Below are 16,700 nucleotides of genomic sequence, written 5' to 3' on the forward strand. Positions count from 1 at the left end.
AGGCTAATGCGAAGCAGCGGAGCGTTATTTGCAATTCTTCATTGTAGACTATAAACGATATTTATTAGATCGGTATTTTACCCGCTAGCCTTGTGCCGGGCAAACGTTACGTCTAAAGAGGTAGGTATGTCGATATTATTTAAAGTACACAATATTTTCCGTTCTATATAATTCGTTAATAACGCATACATACATTTATTTATTATGTACAAAAAGTTCGTTCAATAGAAATTTCTTATAAAAGTAACAAAAAAGCCACAAGAAAGGATAGGCTAGACGCACTTGCACTTTGAAGAATTCCTAAAAAGAAGAGAAGAGATCGGAGGAAGAACAGACCGCTCGACGAAAAACTAGCGCGTACATGCGATCATCGCGTCCGCGCGCCAGCTGAGCGTCCAGTCAGCCCGGAGAAGAGAGGAGTTAACATGTTCACCAGTGCTGCTGAGGGTGCGCGGGAGCCGCGTGCGCGGCCTGCGAGTGAGCTGCTAAGTGGGCGGCGCGGGCGGCGGCTACCTCAGGGGTGTCGAGGATGCCGGAGCCGTCGTTGGCTAGCCTGATGTTAGCGGGCTGGTGGGCCTGAGGGTTTCCCTGCCAGGAAGGAGCACCATTCCATTGAGAAGGAGCGTTCCACTGGTTGTGGGCGGGAGCAGCGTTCCATTGGTTGTGAGCGGGAGCAGCGTTCCACTGAGGAGCGGGGGCGGCCTTGACGGCGTTGAGGGCAGCGAGGTGAGCGGCGCGGGCCTGAGCGACCTCAGGGGTCTCGGCGACGGGAGCGGGGGCAGCGCCGGCGGCGTTCCAGGCGGGAGCGGCGGGGGCGGCGTTCCACTGGTTGTGGGCGGGAGCGGCGTTCCACTGGTTGTGAGCGGGGGCAGCGTTCCACTGGTTGTGGGCACCGCCACCGTTCTGCCAGTACTCCTCGTTGTCCCAACGGGGATCGTAGGAGCCGTCGTCATTGGGGTTGGGGTTGTTTTGGCTGGCCTGGTTGAGAGCAGCCAAGTGAGCGGCACGCGCCTGCGCTACCTCGGGGGTGTCGAGGATGTTGCGTCCGTCTTGCGACAGAGCGATGTTGGCGGGGGGACCGGCCCATCCCTGCGACGCCTGGGCGCCGCACGCCAAAGCCAAACAAGCGACAATGATCTGTGAACAATCGACAATGATATGATTAGTAATGCAATAAACAAGTATTGTGGAATACGGGCATAATTTGTTTAGGTCGGGGCAAGCGAATTTCATTTACGACGGATCGTTATCGGTTATTGTGCGACTCTATCTGATCCGGAGTTATTGCGGCCGGCGCGAGTACTAGCCTCGCTATATCCTTTATTAAGGCGATAATATTCAGAGTTATTGGCGTCGTACACCGAATCTAATTGCGCACCGCAGTGCTTGTTCTTGCCCTCTCATTATACGTCGGACAAGTTGATATAATATTTATATATTATTCCAGTTGTCGGTGATAAGTCGCCCTCGTTCTGGTCAGGTGTCGGTTGCGCTGCGCAACGTTTACTTGACTTTATGACCGGTACAATCACAACTACTACATGCAAAGCATTGACCGACATTTAGAACAGAGATTGTCTCAGATTTATTATCATTCGTCTTAGCTCATAACGCTTGACTGTTGACGCATTTATACCAACGATTATGCACATAAAAGAGATATCAAAGCGATCTTATAGCTATTTACGGTCCTAGGAATATTAGCAGGAGAACATATTACGTCGTATAACAACATTTAAACGCTTGTAAAGGCAAGTACTTGTATCTATGAGAATGCAAGTAAACGAGTCAAGTAGTGTGTGATTTCGATTCAGCATATAAGTAAAATGTAGAGCGTCATGATTGCAGATAAGATAAGTTGTAATTAGTTTCGGTTAGATATGAGATATCGACAGATTCTTGTATGAATATAATGGACAAAGTCGTGCGAAGGCTTGTCGGCCGGTGGGCGGGCCCAGGAACTTAAGCCGTTGTTCTGTCGCTCTGTGCTAACTGCTTACTATGTACACTATGTTCCAACTCAGGTATTTACACTAACACTTTGACGCATTTCAAAATATACCAACAACTTGTTTGTTTATCATTGTTTGGATATTTCGTAGCAACTTGGTTGTTAGAATTCAGTTCAAGTGTATTATGAACTGTAAGGTTCGTATTAATAGAATAGACTAGTATCAACTTTGAAACAGTTTTAAGAGGCTATTTTATTATGTCAAATATGATCTGAAAACCAAGCTTCCAAGTTAATATAATTCTAGTAAAACAGGCCTAATTATAAACTCGATTCTTTGTTGACATTTACTTTTGTTCAATATCGAGATAAAACTGATCTTTTATATCGAGTAATCATGTAGCCATTACTTTTATTTCCTTAAACCCATATAGCAATGTAGCAAGTTTATTGTGACGGTGACTCCACGCCCGAAGAATGTCATTATGTACGTTCGAGTTTAAATTCATTGCCATCGATTACTGAGACCTTAGTACAGAAAGTGACCGAATATGGTAAGATTATACAAGCAAGGTTTAAAAGGTGTTGCTTTACGATCAATTATTGACATTGTCGATGTTTATATGATTGGTTTCATTTATATTAACGATAATTTGCTGTGGCGAATTGCGAGTCAATGCGAAAGTAACCTTTAGTATTTTGCATTTTAACATTTGTATTCTAAGTAGGTACTTAGTACATTTCTCTAAAAAATATGGTATTCGGTTATTATTGTAGCTTTATGCCGTACTTTTGTTTGTTAATCGACAAATTGACATTTACTGAATAATAAAACTCGATAAATGATTTATGAAACAAAGCCTTGTTAGCAAACGGCATTAAAACAATCTCGTTTTATGACATTAACTTTATCGTTAAAATGATTCTTGTTGACAGTCAGAGCTTGCTGTTTAGGAGTAAAAATTGTAAATATTGAATTCGCTTTCAGTATCTTTGATTATAATTTAATCACGTCAAATGAAATTAATTATCTCTAAAATAGGAAAGTAAATTACTTAACTGAAATGTTTACAGATTTTTCTACACAAATTCTGTTATTATATCTATGTAATAGTTGATCTTAAGTGCACATTATACATGCATATAATCAATATAATTTCTTATGATACAAATGTTTTACTTTAGTTGTGTTAAATATTGTAGGGAGATAAATGTCTATAATAACAGTTTCAAGTTCCTGTCACTCGCGATTGTAGAACACAGTCACTAATTCAATTTGTTAAGCGTTTGTTAAACCTGTCCACTGGACAAGTCTTATCATTATACATAGTATATCTAGGGTAGTATAGTATAGGAACAAAACAATCGTAGATACGGATTAAAGCCCGGTCTCTATAAGCTAGCGTCAGTAAAAGATGCTTACTGTAGTTTAGTTACTGTTCTTGTTAAAAAAGTATCTCGTTATTTAACAACTGAACTACTATTGATTGAACATAGGATATTGAAAATGATTTAGCTGGATGTATTACCGATCAAATTGCAGCGAAATTACTAATACACCGTTTAATTAAACTCAAACGATCTGTAATTTGAGAACTAACCAAATAAGGTTTTATTCAACGTTATCACGACATTACGGCGTGAAACGATCGTGTCGAATTAATTATTTGGGGCGTATAATATTGACGTGGCGATAAGACGAGTTGCAGTGAGGAATGTGCGACATAAGTTCATGTACGTAACTCGTAAGTTGGTCAGGGCTTGCGGTCAACTCGTGGGCCGAATGCATGCGACCGGAGTCGGGTCACAGAAGCAATGCCGTGCAATATGATATAAGTGGATCAGTACTGAACAGATCTTGAATACAATAAGATATTATACAGCTAAAAGTTCAGTTGATTTAGTGAGTAATGAATTGCGTTGTTGATGATGTAATGTTATCAATAATTTACATGAGTGTTTGTAAATGTTTATTCTAAAGTTTGGAAAGTCACGACGCAGCTTTAACTGCGTAATCTGAGATGTACTAGTCCTATAGAGATAATCGTTCACGAGGAGAAACTCCGCCCTTGAAAATACACGGAATGTAACGAAATCCATACTTATCTGATAATTCCGTAATATACTTTTGTTCTGTGACCGCGTTTTAGGGAGTGAGGTTGCGTAAAAAATATTGTTCCGTGTCAACGAGTCGGTGAAACAAGCTTGTTTATAAATAGACTGGAAACGCCCTACAGAACTGAATTTCTTGATTTAAAGACAAGTTGTCGTTTCTTAGACATTATCTGTCTATCTACAGGTGTTAGCAATGTTCTGAAATCGCAATCATGATATATGAGTTAGCTGTCGCAAGTTTTCACGGAAGGTTTAATGTTGTTTTAAAATTTAACGCGTGGTTACTTTGAAGATAAATTTACTTTGGAGGGTTAGTAATTGTAATCGCGCATTTATCAACCCTACGGAGTACAGTTACATTAAGTAATATGCTTAATCAAAAGTGGAAATAAGTAACTTTCTTTGTTGCGTATAGTTACAACTAATATCAAAGGCATACGTCAACATACGCCGACGCTTTCGCTCTTAATCCACGAATAAAAGTGTTGAAGTATTGAGTGAATGGCGCCAAGGTCCGAAGGCCAGCCGAAGGTCACGAAGCAGGAAGCCCGCCTTCCGGAGCTGGCCAGCCGTCACATTCAAACTGGTTACCCTCGCTTGTCATACCACTTTTGCATTTTTCCACACTACATATTTATTATTTGCCCTTTAAATGGTATGTGACATTTTTTGTATGTACTCGCCGTTAGATAAATTATATGCTGGCCGTTTGATTTGATGAATGTGAATAAAGACAAGAATATTAAACGCTTTTCTATAGAATCTTATCGAATTGAAAAGACAATGCAATTAGACACTAAAAACTCAAATAACAAAAAGGGCTTTTTAAAGGAGATTATTCTTTAGAACTTTCATTGAAAACTTTCTAGAAAATGTCCTATTAAAATTTTCAAGTTCACCAATTTTAAATGATTTATTAAACGCTTTGGACTAATATCCATATCCAATAAATTATACGCAACATACGCATTAATTTGTTAACTGTGCATTAAATCATGCGTTTATTAGTTTGTGTCACCACATACTACTAAATTATTTAATCAATATGTGAATAACTCTAATAAACGTGTTAAAACGACATTGACAAATAGCCATTCATACAAAACGTATTATAAAACAATATTCGTGACAAAAACGTATCGCGCAATTTTCGGTGCATAAAAACTTTATGATTATTTCCTACTTACTTAATTATGAATAGTTTGACACTGAATAAACTAAACTACATTTAAACTAGTATGTGACTAAGCGAGTTGCATGTACTTGACTGAGAAACACGCGCCGGAAAAGTTGTTTTCTTTGATACGGCTGATGCAAGATCCATGTACGATGTGTATGGGCCGGTATTGATATTATTCGAGCATTCAATTACTTGAAACAATGTCAATGTCAAAAGGAAATACAAATTTTGATTATGACAAAGGACATATTGTTTTTATTTTTAATTTTCCGGAAGGCATTTTTTTAATACAGTAAGATTATAACAGTAGACATAAAAACGACATTTGCGTTCGATTTCTTAAGAAAACGCGTTGATGTCTTTTCTAAGACGAAACTTTATTACAGCAAGATTTTTTTCTTAGGGTGAATTGAAACAATAAATGTTGTCTCAGGCGCCGGTAGACTGCAGTGGGCGTCTTATAATATAATTAGGATATCGATTATGTCGCGGGGCGGTGCGTGGGCATGCCCTTCTAAATTGGTGCGCGGTGGAATGCAGACAAAAAGCATTGGTGAGCGGCGAGGCTAACACTAGTGCGGGCCGGCCGCCGCGCCCGCTTGTAATTAAAACTGTATCACTATGATGTGCTATGATTGACGTGGGTATGACAGCGATGTATTGCGTGAACACGTGGGTGGTCTACAAGTCAGTGGGCGGAAAAGCGTGTCTAGTATTTTACGACGAAACTGAATCGATAAAGTTACTTGCGAGCTAGCTGTGATGGAAATACTGTTTAAGTATATCGTACAAAGAGGCGTAATTTTCTGTATGCAAACAAAAAATGCAAATCGCGATAATAATGCAGTGCACTTATAATAAAACAAAAACAGAGCAACTAGAAATAAAGTAAGGAGATAATACAAAGTCGTAGGCGTCGCTTGGACAATGGCTAATGTGAGTGTGAATAAAAGTGCTACAAGGCGAGTGAGGAGGAGTGCTGGCATTGTGGCAGCATGTGCATAAATGGAGCATGAACTATCGCGAGACTTATATGAAACTTATTTTGTATGACGTGGGTGCAAAATGCGAAACTGTCTACCTTTTTTTTATGTTTTTATAACCTACTATGGGTAAAGAACGGGCCTATTATAGTGACTTCAGTTAATAAAAACACAAGAGCAATTAATTTGTAGTCGTTAGTAGACAGTTAGAGACTAATAAATTGACATATAGTATAAAATAATCTATGAAAATTTCTATGATTTTCGAGCCATAGATTATTGAATCTGTCCGAGATCAATCGCAATTGACAATTGCAATTGACAATAGCTACAATTATGCCTAGTTATTGCCGTGGTTGATTGATTCCCTTTGTTCGCTCAACGCGCGAATATTGATCGTTTGTCGATCTTAAATCTAATAATAAACATGGCTTCACGTAATTGTTCGTGTACTCGTGTTACAGACGTCAATACACTTTTTTATTGTTATTTTAATTCAGTGGCAGGTTTTGTTAATGTCTATATTAAGATTTCAGGGACGGGGATGTCTATTGTCATTTGATTGGAGTGATTCATTGGTATTTAAACGTTAAATATTTGTTATTGTTAAATTATATTTATTGCAATTACGACCGGCTTTAATACCTGCACATAAGTATTGATTAGATTATCGATAGGATTAGAATTTTTGTTTTCGAACATAATACGCAACGTTTAAAACAAATTTTGTTGTGCTGTCTAGTAAGCCAAGAAACCGACGCGAATTTCAATTATATAAAGATTAAAATATATTAAATTGTAAAGTATTAAGTATGTAGTTCAAGAGTTAACGCTTAGGACTATCTAGGCTAAGGACTAGTATAAAAGATACATATCTACAATTGGTCAACTTGAATGACATTGACACGGCCAGGGAACACTTAGCCATTTGTGCTCTGATTCACTTACACGACGCGGCCGTACGGAACCTTAACCGCATTGCTATTGCAAAAATACTAAACATTTAAGTTCATAGATATTTTAACACGTGATCTATGATTGTGTAACATAGACGCGTTTGAGAAATTCGGCCAGTTACATTTAGGTTCCGTATTTGAAATTATTTTTTTAATTACACGATTAAAAAATTAAGACTCTATGACTCAGTATAGACAACAATGGAACCAAAAAAATACAGAGAAGAAAATAAAAAATGAATAAAAAATTGATGCAATATTTGAAATTTATGAAACATCGCGTGGGAAAATGCTTTTATTTTGTAGTTGACGATATCAAAAGTGATAAGGAAATACATTAAAGATTCGACTTGGACAGTTGAGACTTTTGCGTGTTCTAATGCGATACAATTGTGAATTGCAAACGGAAACATTCACGAATTATTGGAACTTGCTAAACAGTTACAAAGGCATGCAAAAATGATTTTTGTTTGTGAAATGACTGTAAATGCTTTAACTTATTTATGGAATGTCCGAAATAGTGCAATTAAAATTGACAATGACCCGCGGTCGCGTGCGTGTGCGCATTATTTTCGACACAAGTCTAGTTGCTCACGTCATGCCAGTTAACTTAATTATTTGCCACAATTTATAGATGAAATACGTAACTAACGATACGCGCTTCAGTGCTTTTCCAATAAAAAATAATTACATTTCTTAACGACTTTCCTAAATATTTATTGTTTAAATAATCATTTTCCAACATATTTTATATTGTTATAATTGGAATCTGATTAATTGGTTGATTGTTCAACCTGATAACTTTTTGTAAAAGTCATGTAAATTAGTTAGTCAGGTATCCTGCCGGCCGACCGCTCGGATGTTGGGCAAGTCGCGGGCGCTACGTGAAAATAACAAAGTGTACCAACTGGTCCCGATATCAGATGCAACAACATAAATTAAGTTATCGTAAGCCACTTAATCAACCGAATCAAATCCTATCATTTGCATAAATGTACCATCAAATATAACTGGATACATGCAGATCACTGTGATGATGATGATGTTATCAGAGCCCGGACTGTTTACAATGAACTTGTCACTGTCACGTCGCGACCGCTGTATTGATTGATTGTCAGTTAATGGAAATTATGTCGAAGAAAAAAGTACTCACCATGGGATTCATTTTTGTTTGTAGTTAGCACAGAAGTGAAAGAGAAAGAATTAGAAATAGATGTTTTAATTATCTAGATCGATTTATAGCGCTGCTGGAAGACTACTATCTTCCAGGAATCGCTATGTTGGAGTGCAACTTGCGTCTGTACGAAATGAGGGCGGGAGCGGGCTTTTATAGTTCGACTCGTGCGCAGAGGGGGTGGCGCGCGTACCGCGGGCCGAGCCGCGCCGCGCGTGAAAGTATTGGGACATGCCATTGATAATAGGCGAATATCATACACATTTCAATGGCAATCGCGCTTGTATTCGGCTGTTTATGATTTTGTGAGTGATCTTGTTGTAGAGGCTTCGTTTCAGTGCTCGGAGTATCCGACTTTGTCTCTTGTGCTATCAACACAGTGATTATTTCATCTTTGTCTTAAGTTTTCGTGGCCAGGTGTTTATTTCTCTTGACATTTACCCTAAAGATAAATTCGTAAATTATTTGTGTTTGTCGGATTTAAATGCAATCAATAAGTATTTATTAAAATTCAGTAAATTTATGCATTCGGATATGCTCATCATTTAGACAGTTTGCATATTTAATCGCAGCTATGTCTTAATATGAAAATGGACTAAAATGCAGGGTTAACTTTCAACCGTAAATAATAATCTTGATTGCGTTTTCTTCTGTATTGATTGAATTTTTATTTTTTTTTAGGTTTGACAGTATTAAGATTTGGGTAGGCATTTGTGGTTGTTTTGTTCGTTGGATATGTTTTCTGTTTTTCAGTCAGATATTTCATGAATAATTACCGTCAGTGACACGTTTTTGATATACACCTTTGTGTAATAACTACAATGAGATTAGCAGCTTGTATCTACGTTGATGAATCATGAAGATGTATGTCTTCTTACCTCCTTTTCTCATTGACATATCATATCGTATAGCTAGTTAACGATAATTACATGACCTGTTTAAGTAAAGTCGGTGAAATGCAAGGATAGGTCGGTGATCATTCGCAGTTTATGTTCATACTGTTTAGTGAATCATTCTGTTTTCACTTTCAGTGTTGTTGTAAAGTTATGAGTCCTTTACCGGTTTTAGTTCAACCTGCTTACGCTCATGTTAGTAGGGTTTTCTTATCAATTTTATTTGTTTATGTCTATGTAGTGTATCGTTTTGAAGATGTGAAAATGTTTTATATTATTACATCATGCTCATAATGTAGAGAATTTTGAAAGCGGAAATCTCGTGCATACTTCCCGTTAGATTGAAACGGTTTACTTTTTGTTATATGTTCGTTGCACGCATATATTAGGGCCCTTTTGCGTGTCTTTGTGATAGCTCTTTTCCTGTCTTCGTAGTTTTTGTTATATAAGACTACAGTCTTCTGATTTCACTACAATGTAAGCTGAAAGATCTACAAAATATTTTACTCATTAATTATTCATCGGCATATTACCCTAATTTATTTCCTCTCCTTTTATTAGATACGGACTAACATCTAAATTGATTTAATTAGACTGTTAACTTACACATTTCGGAAATGGACTCCTTTTTAGGGATAAATCTCTTACCTATTCATGATCATACGGTTTCGTCGCACCATGCTTACTTTTGCGTGTTACTTACTTTTAACTAGGTTTTAGAGCAACCGATTTTGCGTTCTTATTTTGTCTAATACTACAAAGGGGTCTAAGATTAGACAGCCGGATACACAGCACTTGACAACACCTACCAGAATCAATTAGCTGTACAAGTGTACACACATAGCACTGGCATAATTAGGAGCCGATACAACGATACAATTATGCAACAAATGCCTACGCGTTACAACAAACTAGATCGTACTGATACTGTACTAGGTTACCTATACTAGGTATTTTTTTACCAGTGATTTTTAATCTAAACCTCATTATGTTGGACTCGACTGGAACATGTTTTGTACCTGTTATCTTTGAATTGCTAATATAATTGTCTTGTCGTTGTGTATTCCATTTGTCTTTATGGACAAAAACCGCAATATCTGTTACTGTTGGTTTATGAGTGCCATTGAATTTAATGGGATTGTGTTTTGTGATGGCTTTATTTGGAACAACCGAATTCAATACGAATGTCTTAGAAAGCCACTATAATTATTTGCACAAGACATTTTGCATAACTCAATGATACTAGTACAGATATATTTAAATAATTATCTCCATTTTATTTAGTTTTGCGAAGATTCACAATTTTTAACAATATTTCATATAGGTAGGAATCGAACCCAAGACCTACGCAATTCTTTTGTCACCTAATTTTTTTTCCTTAAATATAATATCCTGCAAGCTATTTATAGGTACCAAAGTAATATACATATTTTGGTAAGTCTACATACATTTCGCATTGACCTCTGACCGCTTGCAGTTAAAATCTCGACCGGCCACATGATTACAATTCTTGTAAGCAATGCAACTATATGTATGTTCTCACTGGGTGACGTATAAAAAAGTTGCAAAGCCCCCTATATATGTTTTTTATGTCTACCTATGTATTTGATTTTTTACCTATATTTTGCATACTTAAGCAGTAAGCACACATGAGTTTTCTATAGAAGATGGATGGTCTATTAAACAATAGTTTGCAGTGGATTCTCCTTATTTTAAGAAGTATAAGAAAATATTTTACGAAATACTTTTAAAAATAAAAATTGACCTTCAGTTTTCAATATTTACCAAGGTAAACATTAATATAAAGGAATGGGCTATTACAGAAATTTATTTTCGTAAATTTCTTGATTTTCAAAAAGTAAATTGATTTTTAATTTATTGCATACTTGACTACGCAGGTGGTCAAGTAGATGAAATAATTGAAAGACTACCAGCTGTTTGTACATATGTAAATATAATTATATATAATAAGGGGTTTGTGGCTAAACGGCGCGTGTGAGTGATGCATATGAGCTGACGTGCTTGAGCAATGTCGCCGCGAGGCTTACCTCATGAATGATTATATCAAAGTAGCATTTGACTGCGGCTCCGCCTCCGTTGACTAGAATCTAAAAAAGCTGCACCCGATGTCCTTCTCCATAATGTAATGTATTGCTTTGCCAAATTCGATCTGAACCGACTTAGCCGTAAAAGAGTATTTGACAGCCACACAGTTTATATTTTCTATAAAAACTTCGGTGTTGATTTTTGTTAAATAAATTCGTTTTCTATTGTGTATAGCATAATTTTTATTCACATGTTTCCTTTGGATATTTCTGGAATAAATATCAGCCAGGAATCACGCTTCCCATCATAAACATTAAGATCGTCACGCCACTGATTCCGTAGTCCTTCAGGAGGGCGGTCGCCTGAAATCTAGTGCGTGACTATTTAACATGTAAAAACTACGAATGTTACTACCTAGTCTAATTCCATCTTAGCTAAGGCTTAAAGGATTAAAATTGGCTCTTAAAATCGGGCTTACCACCATATTAATTTGAGCCTAATTGATATTTTTATTCTGCTGTAGATGTTGATGTCAATAAGTGATGACATGAAACTTAAGACAATATAAAGATTTTAGCTATAAGAGGTATTATGTATTAGTCCAACGTAAAATGTAATAGTATCTGTCTATTCTCTAAGTGTAGCATTTACGTAAATTAATCGCTCGTGTGAATATGGAGCACTGCGGTGACATTTAAGGTCATGACGAACACCAGGTTTCGGTTTCGTTATTTCAACTTTAGATGTGCATTGTCCTTCACATCAATCAAGTAATATAGTCAAGTCATCACCGAGATTTTCTATAGGAAACGAGATTTATATTAATGAAGTTGTTGTTAGATATGGAATCATTAATTATTTATATGAAAGAATACTTCATGCCAATTTTTTGTTTGATAATTTGATATCTGTAGATTAGTAGAAGTTAAGTTTACAGTAATTTAACATAAGTTAGTACTAAACCCTTGAAACTCGTAGTTTGAAGTATTGTTGCTGCTGTATAGTTTCTCAAAAAAAATATGTTTTGTTTTTTCGATGCTTGAACAATATTCTCAGTGGCTATAGGACTGAAACCGTAGGTGTATAATCTATATTACGCCAGAGCTCTTACGTGGGCTGAAACTAGATTGTTACAGCGGCTTAAACGGTGAAAGATAAGGGATCATTTACATTATAAGCCGGTCTCGAAGTAACCTGAGTTAATCACCTGAAAAGTCAAAAGAAATTGATTCTTTTAGGATGTTTACAAAACTGAGATAAATGCTCTCTATTAATGAGACAAAACCTGCCTAATTCTATCATGATTATCTCAATCTAGACTTGCAGAATCAGTTGCGATCATCAAACAGAAACTAAAATGAAAATCATTTACTAAGAGCACGCCCTTTTAATACAAAAATAAAAGATGAAATAAAGTCTCGCAACAACGACAAAAAATGACTTTTAAGCTATGTTTACACACGAAAATGGGCAATAAATTTAAACGAGCACCCATGAACACTACCTTGAATGAAAACATGCAGTTATTAATAACTTGGGTAATATAAACTCATCTCTATTTGTCGCTTCGGCAGCTCAAGGCTTGTAATCGTTTTATTGGCATATTATCTCAGCATGAGCACACACCCTGCTGACCAAACAATACTGTTCACGAAATAAATATACAACACGTTTTTCGGATTCTTCACCATTCATTTTTAGGGTTCCGGACCCAAAGAGTAAAACGCGAACCCTATTGCTAAGACTTGGCTGCTTATCTGTCTATCAACCAGGCTGTATCTAATGAACCGTGGTAGTCTGGCAGTTGAATAAATTTAGAGACGTTTTTCTGTTGCCACATTAACAACAAAAATAAAATAAATATTTAAGGGGGCTCCTATGAAATAGACATGACTATTTGCCGTTTTTAAAAACAATGGTATGAAACAAACAACTCGCACTTGACCGGTTTTTATATAAAGTGAGTGTACAAAATACAGTATTAATTTTTAATTTCACTGTACAGTATATATATTTCGTTACGTATTTGGTAACTAGTTTAAATTTTATTAGTCGATAATTTTGCTTCACGCGATGTACTTAATTGGACGAGTTTACTATAATGAGGTTTGTTTTTAAGCTGAAATTATATGTGCCGTACCATCGCACTGTATTATTATGAAAAACCATATAATTTGGTTTTTAATTTATATTTTCGTTGGTGGGTTTTCATTCTGACCATATTTTACTTCGTACATTTATTGATGACTGTTTAATTTTAAATAAAGTAATAAGTAGGTTTCCATGTTTTCATTGCATTCAGACTTCAGTAAATATCTTCCTAATCATATATTTATTTCTTATTAATTATAATTTTATTTACAGAACAAAATTACCTGCAAATGTCCTTAACTGTGTTATTAATTGTACTTACTTTTATGGCTGTGAAAAAAAAAGTTGGCAAACACAAGAACGTTTAAATTCGCATCAAACCCTTATCAAATAAAAACTTGCCCTAATGGTGTTTGTAGAAAAAACAGGAAGCGTCGGTCATGCAACGTACTTGCTGTATATTACAGCGTTGACTAGTGTAGCGAAAAGCACAATTAGTATAATAATGATTCACTTGTTTCGTCATGAATAAATAATAGGTGTTTATGTAGCAAATGTGCGACGTAACGCCACTTATTCTGTTGTTGGTGAACAACGAGGCTATGATGCCACTGCGATGCCCCCGCTCTAAATGCTGAGGTTCTGTATAAGTTTTAAATGACTACCTTGTTTTTCTTTCTATACTTTTTATCATTGACAACTTTCTTATTTGTTGACTGTACATTTGTTCTGAGATTTTCGTAACGCAAAAGGATCAAACTACCCCGGATCCTTGTATAGATATTTCCTAGAGATTCTGAGTTGCCGTGAAGCTTTGTCAGGCAATAGATAGGACGACTACTGATCCCATATAAAATATCAGCCACAATACAAGCAGTAGACTAATATAAAGTTTTGTTTATCTCTGCCCTATTTATTAAGAAATTCATATACCTATGTATATAGTACAAAGTTTGATAATTAAACGTAATGATAAGCGTGTAGCCTATGGCCTTATACGGGAATTCAGTTCCCGACGCTGTTGCTAAGAGCAATGTTTTATAACCTAGGCTTACAGTAATGCCACTCTCATTAAGAAGTAAAAATAAAAGTAATCTCATGCGGACTCGTTCACTACCTGTACCAACTGTACCGAGTGTACATAGCAATGGCGGTCATGTGATTTATAATATTCCGACGTCATGTCATTCAACTATGTCTGGATCGCCTTTCTCTCTGGTCACTGATTTAATTGGGTTTCTTGTCTCTCCTTCGAGACAATCGTAGGTGGATCGTAATAAAGGCTTTTTGATTAGTTCCTTTAAGCTCTTGATAACGTCAAAAGTTACGAGTTCGGACAAAATTGATTTGTGTAAAAATAAAAGTAATAGGAAAATATATAATTTTTTAATGAAAACTTATTAATATATTGGGAATGTTTTATATTAAGATAACATTATATGTAACCAAGATTACTCTTAGAACTTGCATTTAGACGTTTGTATTATCACGACACGAAGATACATGTCATTCTTGTTATACATACATATATAACTATATATTATGTTTGTCTAGCATTGGTCTAATGCCAGGTGTCTCTGTACGTAATAGAAATCGAGAGTCATTCAGAAATGCTCACAAAAACAAACTAGGATACACGATATCGCTCTGAGTGAATCAATAAAATGAATAAAGCTACGTTGACACTATTATTATCCTAACTAATTTATGGATTTCAGTATAATCATTGTTACATTACTAGATTACCCACGCAGCTCCGCTCGTGTAAAAAGATTTTGAGAATAACTCATTAGCAAAGAAATTTCTTAAAAAAGGGGCTTGTTTGATCGCCCTCTTTAACTATCTTTGTGCATTTGCATAGCTCCAAACATCAAGAGATAGATAACTTTTCTAGATATTATTATATTTCTCCCACGTCAAAATAACTGTACCTATCTATTAATTTTTCTTAGAATTCGTAATTCAATGACATTGTTAATAAGTAATTATTAGGTACAGGTAGGTAGGCAGCGTTTCATTGTTCCGCGGCGGAATGCTAAAAAATGGTAAAATCAGCTCCGGTTACTAACCCACCACTTTTACTAATATACAGTTATCAAAACGATCACTATCTTTCGTAGAAATACATTGCCGTTTTTGTGCACGATCGTAAATGTTTGCCTTCAGTTATTACAGCGATGTATGATAACCACGTTGGTATATCGACATGTAATAGTGTCGATAAAGGCTGTATGTCTAATTTAACCTTGCCTGCATTTTTCACTTGCTTCTTCCGTTTCAGTGACATGTTTGCGTTTAATTATTTTTTTACTTCGAAGAAATCCAGTTTTGACTTGAATTTATTTCTTATTAATGAACACATTATACACAAGTTTTGTGCAACGATAAGATGACTATCAATGGGCTAATTAAATACATTTTTGTGCCTCTTTTGTTGGGCGGGGCCTGAACTTCTACACCCAAAAAGCTATACTTCGTAGTCTTGAATCAGTAGCACTTGGATTGTACTACAACAACTGTTCAGAAAGGTTTCAGGATATACAAAATATTTTATATCGACTAAATGTATTTACATTGTTAACAGGATGTTAAACACCACCACATAAGTATACAGTAACATTGTTCTTAGAATACTCTACGTTAAATACATTAAAAGAATATTGTTAAATGTCAGGGATATGTCAAGTGTGTGATACATATTCTCGTTCGGCACACAGCTCGTGATCCGTATCAAATCTGTGTTAACCTTAGCTAGGGTTGCCATCCGTCGGGGTTTCCCCGGATTTGTCCTAGTTTAGAGGGCATCCGGGGAGCGTCCGGGGAAGGTGTTATTTGTAGACCGGGTTTTAAAAAAATTATAAATTAAAAAAATTTGGGCCGCCTGCGAGACACGCACTATGCTCGTACACCACGATCATCCGACGAACCAAGTATATTCACCGTTCCCCCACTCCTCCCGTCGCGGTTGCTCTTCTTGTTGACATGTCCGGCTTTCGGACTCTAAAATCCGGGGTTATAACGCGTCTTATCCGGTTCTCCAAATTTTAAAGATGGCAACCCTAACCTTAGGCGTAGAACACATTGACGCGTAATCACCATTATGTGCGAAAACTGCGATACGCAATGATTACATCACACTGACGTGCGTAAACGCGTAATTAACGTAAGTACATTAAACACGTTACCCTACGTCATGAAAGGAAACTATATATTATAAATTATTTTATTGATATCCGTTTCATACAAATTGGAATAATTTGAACAGTTATAGACTTCCTGACACACTTCCTACATAGAATTTATTTAGATCG

General features: G+C 36.3%; 1 protein-coding gene across 1 annotated transcript; it reads right to left on the reverse strand.

Moving 5' to 3' along the window:
* Positions 1-152: 152 nt before the first annotated feature.
* On the reverse strand, positions 153-8,502 carry LOC142981404 (pupal cuticle protein-like). Its single transcript, XM_076127304.1, has 2 exons — positions 8,339-8,502; positions 153-1,137 (listed from the first exon to the last, which is right to left on the reverse strand). The coding sequence occupies exons 1-2, from the start codon at positions 8,348-8,350 to the stop codon at positions 430-432; spliced, it is 720 nt and encodes a 239-aa protein (XP_075983419.1). The 5' UTR covers positions 8,351-8,502; the 3' UTR covers positions 153-429.
* Between the last annotated feature and the right edge of the window lie 8,198 nt (positions 8,503-16,700).

The sequence above is a fragment of the Anticarsia gemmatalis genome, chromosome 20 (genome assembly GCF_050436995.1).
Source record: "Anticarsia gemmatalis isolate Benzon Research Colony breed Stoneville strain chromosome 20, ilAntGemm2 primary, whole genome shotgun sequence".
Classification (NCBI taxonomy): Eukaryota; Metazoa; Arthropoda; class Insecta; order Lepidoptera; family Erebidae; genus Anticarsia; species Anticarsia gemmatalis.